This window comes from Myiozetetes cayanensis, unplaced genomic scaffold, assembly GCF_022539395.1.
Source record: "Myiozetetes cayanensis isolate MyiCay16 unplaced genomic scaffold, myiCay2020 scf5-8, whole genome shotgun sequence".
In the NCBI taxonomy this organism is placed as follows: domain Eukaryota; kingdom Metazoa; phylum Chordata; class Aves; order Passeriformes; family Tyrannidae; genus Myiozetetes; species Myiozetetes cayanensis.
Window position 1 is genome coordinate 97,096,072 of NW_026087742.1, and position 14,112 is coordinate 97,110,183.

The 14,112-nt window shown below is 43.5% G+C and overlaps 1 protein-coding gene across 1 annotated transcript in view; it reads left to right on the forward strand.

The window, feature by feature from the left end:
* Positions 1–9,016: 9,016 nt before the first annotated feature.
* Positions 9,017–14,112, forward strand: part of WWC3 (WWC family member 3) — a 96,580-nt gene continuing 91,484 nt past the window's right edge. The window contains exon 1 of the mRNA XM_050332040.1: positions 9,017–9,237. Coding sequence (XP_050187997.1) covers positions 9,032–9,237 — 206 coding nt within the window. The 5' untranslated portion in view covers positions 9,017–9,031. The remainder of the gene's footprint in view (positions 9,238–14,112) is intronic.

Consider the following 14,112-nt stretch of genomic DNA (forward strand, 5'->3'; position numbering starts at 1 on the left):
TTTCTGCAAGTGCTGTTGGCTTAAAAGAACAATATCCATCCAAATGGGTCAGCAGTGCTGTCCAGAATAAATTAAAGAGAAAAGAAAAATACCCCAAAACTAAAAAAAACCCCCCAAAACCCCAAAACCCAAAAAACCAAACAAAAAACCACACAAAACCAAAACAAACAAACAAACAAACAAACAAACAAACCACAAAAAAAAAGGGGAAAAATCCCTGAACAAATATTGATGACTGCTATATAAGAGGAACTATTCTGTTTATGAATGTAATACTTGTATAACATTAATATAATAGTAATATGGTTCTCTTTTTCTGATCTGGACATACTGGGGAATTCTGTAAAGAATTCTGCTTTTTGGAAGTGGTATAGCATTTGTAGGTTCTGGTATTCAGCACTTCTATGCACATCCACTGCACATGAAAAATGGACTGAAGGCCAAAATAAACCATTAAATTGCATTTTTGCCTTAATTTTAGAAAAAACAGTGGGGACTATTATCCAACCATATTTTCTGATTTGTTGTTCAGCCATCATGGTGAATGAGGGGCAGTGGTTACTCAGTCCAATTTGCATGAAATATAGTTGAGATTTCTTCCTCCATAAGTCCAGGAATATCACAAACCCCACATCATAGCAAGGATGAATGGGAGATATGATGCATCTGCATGGAGAAGACAGAAAATAATCACAATTTCCTTTAGTACAACAGATAGGAGGCATCAACTGGTAATAACACAAAGGTTCAAAAGATAATACTTCTCCAAGGGTATAGATAAAGATCTTTGCCATATATATTGTGGATGCTAAAACAGTTTGGTGAATTCAATAAATAAAATCCCTTGGGAGCTGTTGAATACAGGAATAATGCCTCTAGGCAAGAATATCCTGAGCTGGAACGCACTGAAGATTGAAAGATGGTTCTTGAAAAATGTCACTATATGTCTGATTTGTCCTTACACTCCTCTGGGCAGCAGGTAGTGGTCACTGCTAGAAACACAGTTCTGGTCTGGAAGGACTTTGGTTTGACGTGTTAAAATCATCTTCGTGTTTCAGAGGTATTATATAGGTATATAAATGTTTCCAGTATCCAAATCACAACATGCATTGCCAGTGTTACTCTTGTCTTACTGAACTGGAGTGTATACTTACTGAATTCCATGAGAACTGGCGTGTTTCTTTTAGATGGGAAGAAAAAAAATAAGGGGTGTTGAGAGGGTTGTTTTGTGTTGTTTCTTTCCCTAAGAGTGTGCAATACCACTGACAATACATCTTTGGATGAAAATGAAAAATGAACTGTAATAATGTGCTTATGTAAAACCAAATTGGACATATTCTGCATGGCAAACATGTTGTGTTGGAATAAATATCTCTCTGGTGATGTCAATGTGAGAACAAGCACTACAGTGTTGTTGAAATAATCGGGAGTCACTGAGCGAATGTGCTGGGGAATCCTGCAGAGAGCCTATATATGGTAATTTATCTAGAACATTCTCTATTTCTGTTTTATAAAAGCTTTATGCAGGACAGTGAATACATTTACCATCTTTCAAACTGGCACAAGACACATACCAGTCTTCAGGCCTTCCCCTGAGCACCGTGCCCAAGTGAGAGGCAGCAGGGAAGGGGCCTTCTCACCATGGGGTGGCACAGCACCGTGCAGGCTCTAAGGTCAGGAGGCAAAAATCCATGTCCTGTTGGGGCTGAAATGCAGTCACTGTGTATATAAAAACATGCTGGCATGAGAGGTCCCTTTGTAAAATTTAACAGGACGAATAACTTTCCTGTACTTTAAGTAGAAAGTGAAATGAAATTCTGGAAGATAATTTTTTTCCTCCTAATTTCATCTAACTAACAGTTGAAAAAAAATCATGCTAACTTCAACAAATTTTTGTAGAGAAGTTGCGTTTTAGCAACTTATTATGATAATACAAGTAAGACAAAATTGTCACTGGAGTTAGTATAATATGGGGTAAATACAGGACAATAAGCCTCAAACTATAATCTCAGTCAGTGAAATGTATTTTTGTATGCTGGAGTTCACAATTGTCTCTAATATCTCCCCAGGTTCTCCCTAGCACCCACCAGCCTTTGGGTTCTTTAGGGCATCTCCACTATCCCGTTTTACTTTGGGTACATGACAAGTCTGAGCTCAGACTGAATCTATTTCTTCATATTATTTTTCAAATAAAAATTAATAGCAGCATGAATAACGAAGCAAAATGAATAATAATGTGCCAGTATTCAATCAAATTGCAAATGGTTTGAACTGTTAAAGTGTTCCAGGTCCTCTGTGGCCAATTGCAAAGACCTGGATGGAAGAGGAGAAAACAATAGCATTCTGTCAGGAGAAGCTGTTAAATTCCTGTGAGTGAACGTGGTCCTGACTTAATTACCACTTCCAAGAGCCTATTTATACTTGTCTGGGAAAGCACTTAAGTGAAATAGGCTTAAGTTTGCAAATAGAATAAGTAGGTGAGTATTCACTGTGAAGACAGAGATGAGAGAGAGGTGACTGGAGTAACTACTTCCTACCCTCTCAATCCCTGCCATGGGATGTTTGAGCAGAGGTTTCATATTGACTGAACTAGCTTTCCAACTCATCAGAACTCTACAGAGAATTAAAAAAATCTAAAATTTTAAATGTTGTGCAATTTCTGCACAGCACTTCATGGTGAGCTTCAGATTTGAATGTTGGCCGGGACAGAATGTACCACAGGAAGGCACATGAAAAATGTCTTGTCCCTCTGTGAGAAAAGAAAAACCAACAACTTTTCATAGCTATAAACATCTGATATGTTTTAATAGATAAAATGCTGAATTTGGGCATTTAAATGGTTGGCAAGATGAGGTGCAGCATGAAGAATGGGATTTATCCAGGGGAACATGGTCAGTGGGATTTCCTGAGTAAGAGCACTTATGCTGTTTGGAGCAAATGCTACTCACAGCTGATAAATAAGTCAAGTGAAATGTTACATTAGGAATGACAAAAAGAAATTCACATTGCCTTTATCCCGGGCCTTTCAGATACAAATGAGTAGGTGCCATGAAATAGAGGATTAGAAAGGGATATGCAAGCTGAACACTAGCAGGTCTGCACACTTAGGGAATTGATTTATATTTAAATCTATTGCTACAGTTATTTAATATCTGTACATTTCATAATTTTTCTGCTTGTAGCTAACATATTATTATTAAGCTGTGAAGCCTAGATGAGTATCATATCTTTCTGTTTCTACATAATTTGGTTTATTTAAAATTTGCTGTTCAGTAATTCCTTATATATGGTGTATTAAATCAATGTCATAAATGAAGAATTTTGGCATGCCATAGAATTTCAAATATGCATTATAAGAGCATATTATATACATATTTCAGTGGTTTATGGGCATAATGATAGGGGAAAAAATAGCTGTGTATACATTTCATTGCGGTGAGTATCTAAGCATTTGAATTGCATTCATTCAAAGGCAAACCACAGCCTCAATGCTTGAACTAAAAATACTGTAAGAAACTATTTTCTTAGTGTGTTCAAATGTACTGTCCTCTTTGTCATCACCTCACGTGTCATCTTTGCATACTATGCACTATGGCAATGCAACTCTTTGTTATTCCCCTGCCAGGAAGTGAAGCACCAGACAATAGCTTGTTATTATTTATTTCCTCAGCTGGATGTGAACTACTGACCCTAAGACTGTAACTACAGACCTTTCATGGTCCATTTAATTAGAAGTACTATTAAAAGAAAAAGCAGGGGGAAAAATATCAATGATTACAAAAAGCTTGTAAGATTACTTCTTTTCTCAGATGACTTGTTGATGCAGAATAAATGCTTCCTGATAAAAACTCTTATTTGTGAAATCCTTCCATTCAGACGTTCTCTGTGCTTTTTCTCCACTGATTTGGGATTTTCAGACTACTTTCTGTGTGGAAATACCCTGCCTCAAGAAAAGTGTCTTATCAGACCTGCTCAAGGTGTAGAGGGAAAGACTTGCTTCCCTCACGTGTACACACATAGAACTCCCTACTCTGTATCCCATCAGGAAAGCCCTCAGGGATTTTACATTTCTGCTTTGCTTTCTGGCACCCTTTATACCTACAGCTGAGCCAGAGGATGATCATCAACAGATCCTCTGTTCCTGGAGCCCTGCTCTTGGCTGCTGACAGCAAGCAAGAGTTGAGGGTTTGCTACTTTTTGCTTCCCCTGAAGTGGATCGATGACTGCTGGTCATCTTTCCTACAACATCTGTCACCATTCCTGAACCCCTACGTAATCCATTGGGGTTGGTGCTTGTCCAGTTCTCCTACTGTCTCAGTCGCTACCCCTGCGGAAGGGACAGTGTCCCACCTGGTTCCACGTACCCAAGTATCAGATCTCTGCTTTGCCCAGCTGCCCTCTGAAGGAACTCAGATGCCACAACAGCTTGAGGCTGCAAAAGCGGAGCCACTAGTAAGGTTTCCACCATGCTGGGGGATGCTTAAATCTCTGTATGGCAGCCCAAGGGGAGGCTCCCCCTGAACCAGATTTCTCAGCAGTGAGGTCGTTCAAACTGCTAATAGATTGTCACATGCAATGTGCATATTTATTTGGTTTGGAGAGACGGTCCCTACAATTTATTTTTCTGTATATATGTGTACATGTGTAGGTATGTACCTATCTCTATGTCCTCTTATCTCTAATTTATCTTTGCATTTATATTTATATTTTTGCATACACGTGTATGTGTAGTGAACAGAAAAGATCCCAAAGGACAGAGTTAATATGAAATTATGTCCCAGTCTCTCATGATTTTATTCTGTTGGATATGGGAAAAGCAGAAGCCCCAAATTGCAGGATGAGTGTAATAGGTAGCTACTGGGGCAATGATGATGAAGGAGCCTATGCTCTGCTGTTCCAGAAGACATCTATGATCTCAGAGAAGTGACAATTTTTACTTAGGTATCAAAACAGTATAAAGGTCCCCCACAGGTTGGACGATCTTGGAAATGGTAGCTAAATTTCAAATAAGTGCTCACAATCAGAAGATGGGGATGGAGTTGTTATTATACACAATGAGACATCAGTTCTGACTGGCTGCCATTTTCCAGCAATCGTGAGAAAGAAGTGCAGTGCCAAAATGAGGTTGGGATTTTTATGCAGAATTAAGGGCTTTTCCTGTGGACAGCAGAAAAGTTGGAACTTGTTATCTACAACTTACAGTGGGAAATGTTATCTACATTTTCTATGGAAAATGTGATATCAATTATGAACCTGGATATAAGAGCATGTTTAACAGAGCAAATGTGTAGAACCTGTGATTATAAACACTGAAGATGGCAAGGGAGGGCACATGAAGAAGAGCTGCTTATGTAATTTTGAGTTAATGGGCATAGGTGTGCCTGAGGAATGAGTGAATGTGTGAGCAATGTTTGTGGGTGGAAAAAAGTGGAAGGAAAGGAAAACAGGTGTGGAATGAAGGTGTGTGAAATATGTGAGCATTGAAATGTGTATTATGTATATCTGGAGAAGATATAGGTGAGACAAGGGACAGACGTAAACCTTTGTAGATATAACTTTACATATAATGTGATTTATTGCCATTTGTGCAGCTTGATTATAATATGCACTGCAAGCATTGAATTTCCCATGGCAGACCTTTATCTATTTTAAGTCAAGATCTTCCGTGTTATTACCTATTCCATACTATGCAGGACCTCTTTGTTTGGCAGAGTGGTTTCTTTCCGTAACCCAAACAATAGACATGCTGTGGTGCACCAGGTTCTCTGTCCCTTTTTTTTCTTTTACCCTGTCATACTTTATGAAGTATGACAGACATTGAAGAGGAAGGAAAATGAAAGGGAGTGAGCTGCAGTGCAGGCCTGGGAGGGTTTCATTGCAGGGTAAGGATAGCACAAAATGCATTACAAATTAGTACTTCGGCATGAAAACTACAGTGACCTTTTCAGGTTCTTCTCTTCTTGCCTTTTAATGTTACTCAGAAAAAAGCCCTGGCTCCCAAATGCTTTGTTCATTTCCTCACAAGGAATGGGTAGAAGGATGAGGTAACATCCGAGGAAGGGTACTGTTCTGGCCTGGAAAATAACTCAGAGTTCCTGCCTGGCATCTCGGCATGAGTGCACTGCAGACAGACGGAGTTTCTATTCTTGTGAGGCAAGTGCTAGCCCTATCATTTCCTACTGGTTCCTGTAGGCAGCTATGTTGGCTAGACTCTTGGAAGCAGGTTTTTCAACACCTTTATTCATATGTGTTTAAGAAGCTTCAGCTCCTAACTGAAGCTAATGATTTTTCTAGATACAGACAGCCTAAAAGTTAGATCTGAAGTCTAGGAACATTTCAAATTTCAAAATTCAAAGTTTTTTTAGCACATGTTCTCACATTTAGCCTACAAGCTTTGTCCAGGTAGAATCTTGTTCAAGATTTAGGAAGAGGCAACCTATCAATTGCAGAAGCAGCTACAATGCACCTGAAAATCTTGTACCTCTCCTTTACATAGTAGCATATGCATCCTCAACTGCTTTCATAATGAATCCATGAAATCCAGGACACATTGGACATACAGCTCATGTTTTACATGGAACATGTGCATCATAATTCTCCCTGAGAAACCACAACCCAGCCAAGTCCTTTTCTGGCTCTAACTTGGAGCGATTTGCCAAAGTTAAGACAAGAATTTAGTTGAAGGGCTATTAGCTGAATGAAATGTTCCACACTCAATCTTGCCATTTCCCTTCTTGCTCACTGCTGTCTTGAGCTCCCTGCCCTCTTTTTGCTGCCTCCATGGTCAGTCCCACACTGTTTCTGCAACCTCTATTTACAGGTTCTTCACTGAAGCTTGATCATCTTTTGGGACTTCAGATACTGATGAGGAGGAACCAGCCCATGTTGGAAGGCAGTGCTGCACATATCCTCAGCAGGACTAATTGGATTTTGTGGATTATTATAGCAACCTGGCTCTACTGCTTCAAGGTATTAGGAACTAGTCCAGTGTCTTGGCGTTGTGCTGAGCTGTGCATCCACTGTGCTAAGGTAACTTAGGGAAGGTAATTTCTGAAACAAAAAAATCCAATTTCCCAAAATGTTAATATAGACATGGGCCATTTGAGAATATCTATGTCTGCTAAACAAAACCTCTGAAAATCTGGGAGATATACTTAAAAATAATAGAAACTGCAACCACCAACAAATAGAGTTTGTACTGTGCCTTAACTTTGCCCTCTTTGAAATACTCCTTAAAATCATATGTAGCACACAAGGAGCACCTTGCTCCTAGAGGTAGTGCTGAACTCTTGGGATCACATGAAACAGCCTGATGGTGTTTGCTGAAGCGAACTCTCTGTTGAGATGAGCTGATCCAAACATAAGCTGATATGCTTTTGATGATATCTACAACCTCGCATTTGCTAAATGTTACACCTTTACAACATTTTTAATCTACTACATCTTTGTCCTCAGAGCTTCCTACACTACTTTGCTTTCATCACTAAACCCACCTATTACTCTCATATCACCTCTCAGTAGGTGATATGTAGCTGACAGTAGCCCTGGTAAGAAGACTACAGTTTACTACCATTGAAATAATCTACAAAACATAGGCAGAAAGTCAGATTTGCTCTATTATCTATACTGCTTCTCTCCTGCACTGCTCTTGGATAACCACTGGTTTGTGGGGAGTGGGGTGGCAGAGAAAAGCCAGAGAAGTCAGGAGCAAAAGTCCTCTAATTTCCTGTGCTTATAAGCACGCTGCAGCAATTAATGTTCATAGAGATGTAACTTAAAACGGTGAATGCAAGTGGAACATAATTGGAATTGCAATATAATCCCTGGCAGGGTATTGCCAATTTCAGGGGGCTGAGTTAAGGTTGTTTGAGAATATATTGTTAACTCCTTTCGTAGTTTTCAGAAGTTTATCCTGCAGTATCTTAACTCTTTATGTCCAGATTTTCAAAGGTTTAGCTGAAGGCAGCATCCTGCAAAGGCATGGAACACCACAGGCCAACTTTTAACCCTGTTTTAATTAAGTTTTGGGGAATTTAGTTCTAGATGGTAGCTGGAACCCTGCTCCGCCATCTCTAGCAGGCTCAGGTCAAATCAGACACAGCTGCTTTCTGCTCTACAGAATGGGGTTAAGGGACCAGGCTGAGATGTCAAGTAAGCCAGATGTACAATTTTCTATTCTCCTTCATCCGAGTATGGATACAGCATGACCTCGGTGACTCGTGGGGTCTCCAGCACCTCTCCTCCATCATCTTTTGAGGCTCTGCAGCAGACCCCCGTCCCTTCCCCGTGTCCCTGTGCACATCCAGACTGCTCAGCACCTCTGAGCCTTTTCGTGCGGGCACTGGGGGATGCAGAACCCAGCGAGGGGCAGGCATGGCTCCCCTTTTCCTCCATCCCCCCACGGGGCCGTGGCAGAGGCAAAGGCCCCGAGGCAGGGCAGGACGGGCCCCGACGGGGCCTCAGCCTCCTTCCCCCGGCCCGGGCGGAAGGCTGCCGCCCTCTCTCAGCGCCGACGTGCCTGGGTCCGGGCCCGGCTTCCGCGGGGCGCCGCCCCGGCTCGGCTCCGCTGCTTCCCCCGTGCCCCGCAGAGCGGGCCGGGGCGGGAGGGCTCCGCGGCCCCGGCGTGGGAACGGCCGGGCGGGGCGGAGGGAGGGAAGATGGCCGGGGCAGGCGCCGGGCGGGAGGCGGCGGCGGGGCGCTGCTGAGCGGCGGGGCGGGGGCGCTCGGGCCGGGATCGGGGGCTGGGAGCCGCGGCGGCGCGGGGCAGGTCCCGGGCGGGGTTAGGAAGCGCGGCGGGGCTGGTCCCGTCTTGGAGCGGGGCTGGCGTGGGGGAGGATGAGCTCGGCGCGGCGCAGCCGGAGCCGCCCGAGTCCCGCTCCCTGCGGGGCCGCCTGTTAGTGCTGGAGGAGGAAGAGAGGAGGAGGAGGCGGCGGCCGGCCGCGGCCCGGGCGGGACTGGAGCTGCCCCGGCGGCGGGCGGGGAGCGGGTTTCGGCCGGAGCGGGGCGGCGGCGGCCCGGCGGCGGAGCGGCCATGCCGTGGCTGAGCGGCGGGCGGCGGCGGCGGCAGCAGCAGGCGGCGGGACAGGGCGGCGGGCCGGCGGCGGGCGGGCAGCGCGGCCGGGAGAGCTCGGAGCTGCCGCTGCCCGCCGGCTGGGAGGAGGCGAGGGACTTCGACGGGCGAGTCTTCTACATCGACCACAACACCCGGCAGACCTCGTGGATCGATCCCCGGGACAGGTACGAGGGAGATCCCGGGGGAAGGAGGGATCGAGCCCGGTTCACCTCGCTGGGCGCCCGGGCCGGGCCCGTCGACGACATTTTCCTTCCCCCGTCCGCCGGGAGGGTGTGGGCGGTGGGGCCGCCGGTGCCGCTGCCGGCGGGGCGCTCCGAGGCTTCGCCCCGCTGCGGGACGGCGGCCCGGGGTGGGGGCTCTGCCACACTGGCCCTCCCCGGCCCATCGTGGGGGGATCTGAGGGGGAGAGCGCCTACCCCTGCTGCTGACGGGTTTGCCGCCAGCCGCCTTAATGTTAAATTAGATGTAGGATCCCCCCCCAAAACAAACAAACAAACAAACAAACTAACCCCCTGAGGCTTCCCGCCCCGCAGTGGGTGCTCTGGCCAAGCGTGGTCTCAGTGCAGGGGGAGATGGGGAGGCAGGAGCAGTGACACCGCCCGTGTTTGTACTCGCCGCATACCGGAGCAGCCCCGCTGTAACCGAGCGGCTTGGCCATCCTGATTTATTAGCCGGGCTGAACTAATTGGCAGCAGCAGGCTGGAGGCATGCTGGAGTAATTTGGTAGATTACCTCCTCATAAAAGATAACGCTGCGTGGAGGTAAGCAAACCGGGAAATTCCTGCAGTTAATTTGACAAATACGCGGTCTGCTGCAAATTAGCAGCAAAAATCTGCTGCTGCGTGGTGTTCGGGGCAGCGTCTGCACGGCCCGGCGGTGCTGGGGACACCGAGTTAGGCCTTTTCTTCTCGTTTAGGGTGAATAAATACGGGCAGGTCTGACGGCTTTTAGCAGAACTGCGTTATAAGCAGTATTTAAGCATCGTAGCTGAAATCTGGTGGAAACGTGGGCTCTCTTTTGCGGGCACTGCCTGGTGAAAGCGACCTCGCTTCAAAGCGTTCACCTAAAAATTTCCACGCGGAGTTATTGAACACAAGTGTCAGTATTCTAGGTGTCTGCGAAATAAGAAACATATGTCTCTGTGTATACTTTTCTATATTAAACAATGTTTTTATAGTAAGTGAAAGTTGGACAAGGACAGTTTGAACCTCAGCCAGAGCTACCTTGCCAGAAGTATGCCTGGAATGTTAAGCAGGCCACAGAAACATTTAAGCACAGTCTGGGTTAAAGACTGTAGTAATTTGAGAGATTCCTGTAGTCTTGCACGACGATACATAACTGTTTAAATGGCCTAAATATTTACCTACCGGATCAAGATCTTTTGTCTCGTTATTTGGACGTACTTATGCATGCACATATTTTTTTGCTGAGGTATTAAATCCTTGTTTGTTTGTTTTAGATAGCACATTTTTCTACATTAAAATGCATATATACGTTGTTAGCTTACTATTAATAGTGCGTTGTAAAGGTAACTGATGACACCACGATGTGTCTGTTGCTTCTCGGCATGTCATCCTTTCCATTAAATTTCAGAGTATGAAGTTTTGTCCCCTAGAATATCTTCCATACAGACAATAATAGAAGAGATTTAGCCATTTACTACAGTGTTAAAATTGAGTTACTGTTCAACTTAAATAGTGTTGCTAAAATTATGACTCCATGTTTTGAAGAAATAATTGAAATGCCTTATGTTGCTTGAAATTTTGTCTAAATATTTCACAACAAGGTTTAAACGGAGAATTATTTTTCACATCGGTTAAGAACAAACTCAGAAACATTTACATTGGGGTTGATAAAAAAGACATGATGTTTTCATGAGCGTGTTATCAGTAGTTTGTACAGAATTCAAGTAGCAGGAACTAGTTCTATGACTGCAGAGTTGATCTCTGGTTGGGAATAGGCTACTTTTGTTATTTTAGTGAGATGCCTGGGTTCTGCATAGTGGAAAGTGACCGGTCTTTTTGGGTTTCATTGCAGCTATTCAGATTCCCGTGGGCAGCAGCAAAGTAGCAAAGGATCAGGTTAGTTGTTTTCTGCCAAAGTTTGTGAAAGAAAGGTAAGAGTAGCAGTGAAATGGTACCGAAGCTGTATTTTGGCAAAAAGTGGTTTAGGTGGAGGGCAAAATAACCTACTTGCAGCGTATGTACCTCAGCATTATGAGTTTGGCATGGAGTGACAGAGTTCAACCCCCCATTTCTGTGTTGAAGTGGTTTTGTTTGTGTCCAGGAGGAATTGGACTAAGTAAGACCTTGGGCCCTGCTGCACTCCATCAAGGGCTCTGAGGATCAGCACCTCCAAGCTTTCCTATGGACACTAGTCTCTAAGCATCCCCACAGGCTCCTCTTTCCGTGTAGCTGGCACTCAGTAGTCTGTTTTTCTTTTCAGCATTCCTCCTGAGATTTCGCAGCCTTTTGTGTAGTTTGGTTAGTGAATTTGATTTGATGTAATTATTTGATTAAAATCCCCCCACAAAACAAAACAAAAATCCCTTCTTTCCCCCACTCCCCAAATGTTTTCCCGTTGAAGCCAAGAAGACAAAGAAATGCTAATTGGAGAAGTTGAGGTGAGAAACGTGCTCGATAAAGGATTTTGGAGTTAGGGAAAGAGAAGATGATGAGGGCAAGGGAGGCCAATCAAAATTATAAGAAGTAAGGGATAAAGGACTCAGAAATGAGTACCTTATGGTTTTTGGTAAGAAAAAAGAGGTAGAAGAGTGATAAAATGAGCAGATTTGAGGAGGATCTTTAGTATCAAATCAGTGGTTAGGTTCAGGAAGATACTGTGTTGCTCTGTGTGGATTGTGTGTAATGAATAGATTGGGGACAGTTGTCTTGCAGATCCTGTAGGTCTCAGAATGGATCTCTTCAGTGCACGTTTTCATCTCGTGGTAGTAGTTGTCTTTTATCTTAATAGATTGTAAGTTCTTTAAGGCAGTCGAACTGCCTTTTTATCTTGTGTTTGCACAGTACTTGCTACATTGAGATTCTGGTCAATAACTGGAGATTGTAAATGATCTTACAAAAGACTATGTTTGTGGTTGATATTGATGATCCTTGTGGCACCAGGGTTCTTATTACTCTTGCTGTTTGTTACAAGACTCTTTTCAAGTGATTAGAACTTAGCCAAAATTCTTGGAGTGTGGCAGAAGCTTTCCAAGCTGGTGAGTCTTGCTAGATTTGCTCTATGGGGAAACTTCAGCTAAAATACAGTGTTGTTTTTCTGGAACAAGTCTAGGGGAGAGGGAGTATTTCCTTCAACTTCTTAGTGTGAGTTGTCTTGTTTGTTTAAAGATTTAAATCATGTTTTGGAGTGAGGATTTTAAACTTCTAAGGTGTGGAAGTGTTTTTGCATAGAGAAATCATCTATTTGGACCAGTTTGTAAGCAATTAAAAGATCAGTATGGGCTGGGTAAAGACCTAGGTTTTAGCAGATGGGTTTGTGAAAACTTCCTGCAAGCTGGACTTCTGGTATGGTAATTGAAGTCGGGGAGCTTTTCTGTCCTGTGTCCTCATTAGCATCTTAATTCTGAGGCCTAAAAGCTGAATAATTTGAGCACAGGAAAAAAGCTTGGCCTTGTTGAACAGTGGGTTGGAACAAGGAGTATGGGATCAAATGGGATTGGCCCTGGAATTTGACAGAAGGGGGGAAATTTTGGTAGGTTTTGAAAGCAATCAGGAGCCTGGGGGTAGGGAGAAGAAGGATGGCACCTGAAGCCTGGGAAGAAAAAAGTAGGGGAACTGGACTGCAAACCAGTAGGGCAGGGAAAAACAGGTAAGGAGGAACCGGTCTGGTGAAGGTTCAGGGTGTGAAGGTGTCAGCTCTTTTCTTGGCTGTACAGGGAACCCTGAGGGAAAAGAAGGAACACTGAGTTTGATTGAGGAATCTTCAGAGTGAAAAAATATGCATAAGGGGCAGCATATGAGGAAGTCTAGGTGTGGAAGGGAAGATGGTTGGAAAGTAAAATATAAGAACTGTATATGAGATATGAGGATGGGGGTCAAGAAGTGTAAGATGTACTGGACAAGGAGATTTCTGTTGAAAAGTCGTAATGGTGGAGATTGGAAATAAGCAGGAAAGGCTAATGGACTTGAAACAAGGAGTCAGCTTGGGAAAGTCACTAGACTTTCTGTTACTATTTGTTATTAGGGGTACAGAGTAGAAATGTCAAGTAAGTAATGGGCAGAACGGTCCAGAAGTGCCAGCTGCTTTTTGCTGGACTATTTCAGACTCCTTATTCTCATAACTTACTTGATTTTAGCAAATATCTGTATTACCCAATTTGCAACTTTTCCTGTTGAGTAGGACAAAGACAGTCTGTTACTATTGTTGTTTGCTCTGTTACTTCAAGTGGCAAAGCAAGGTGTTCAAATGCACATAAGGTGTGATGCTGCATAATATGATTTCTCTTTCCCCACTCTGGCTTTATAAAGGAATAAGAAATTGCAAGTTGGAAGCTTGAGTAAAGAGCATATTCATGTCAGATATTGAAATCTAGAAAATTCCACACTTAGTCACTTAACTACTGCTTGTTTTGTATTAAGAGAGTATTTTTAGGGACAAACTGTATTCTCATATATTTTCTTGCCTTATTTGATACATGGAGAGGAGCAATTCTGAGGACAGATGGTAGTGCTGTGAAGTGATGAGAATTGCTTCTGGATTTTTTTGCCCAAATTGAAAGATGGGCCTCTCTCTAGTGAGGGAAAGGATCTTTTGATGTGCCACCATGGGATAAGGTTAGAAAGTCAGTGGCCTCTTTGTCAAGGCAAGAGAATATCTCCTGGAGGACTGGAATGTATCTGTCCAGTTCACAGTACTCAGCAATTGAAAGACAATCAGAAGAAGCATTAATTTTTTTCACAAATAGCATTTTTCTGGGCTTGCCTTTAGCCCTCACACTGAGAGTTGAAATTAGTGACATTCATTATTAGAATTCAAATACTTCTATTCCAAAGTATCAGAAAGATGAAGGTAACAGT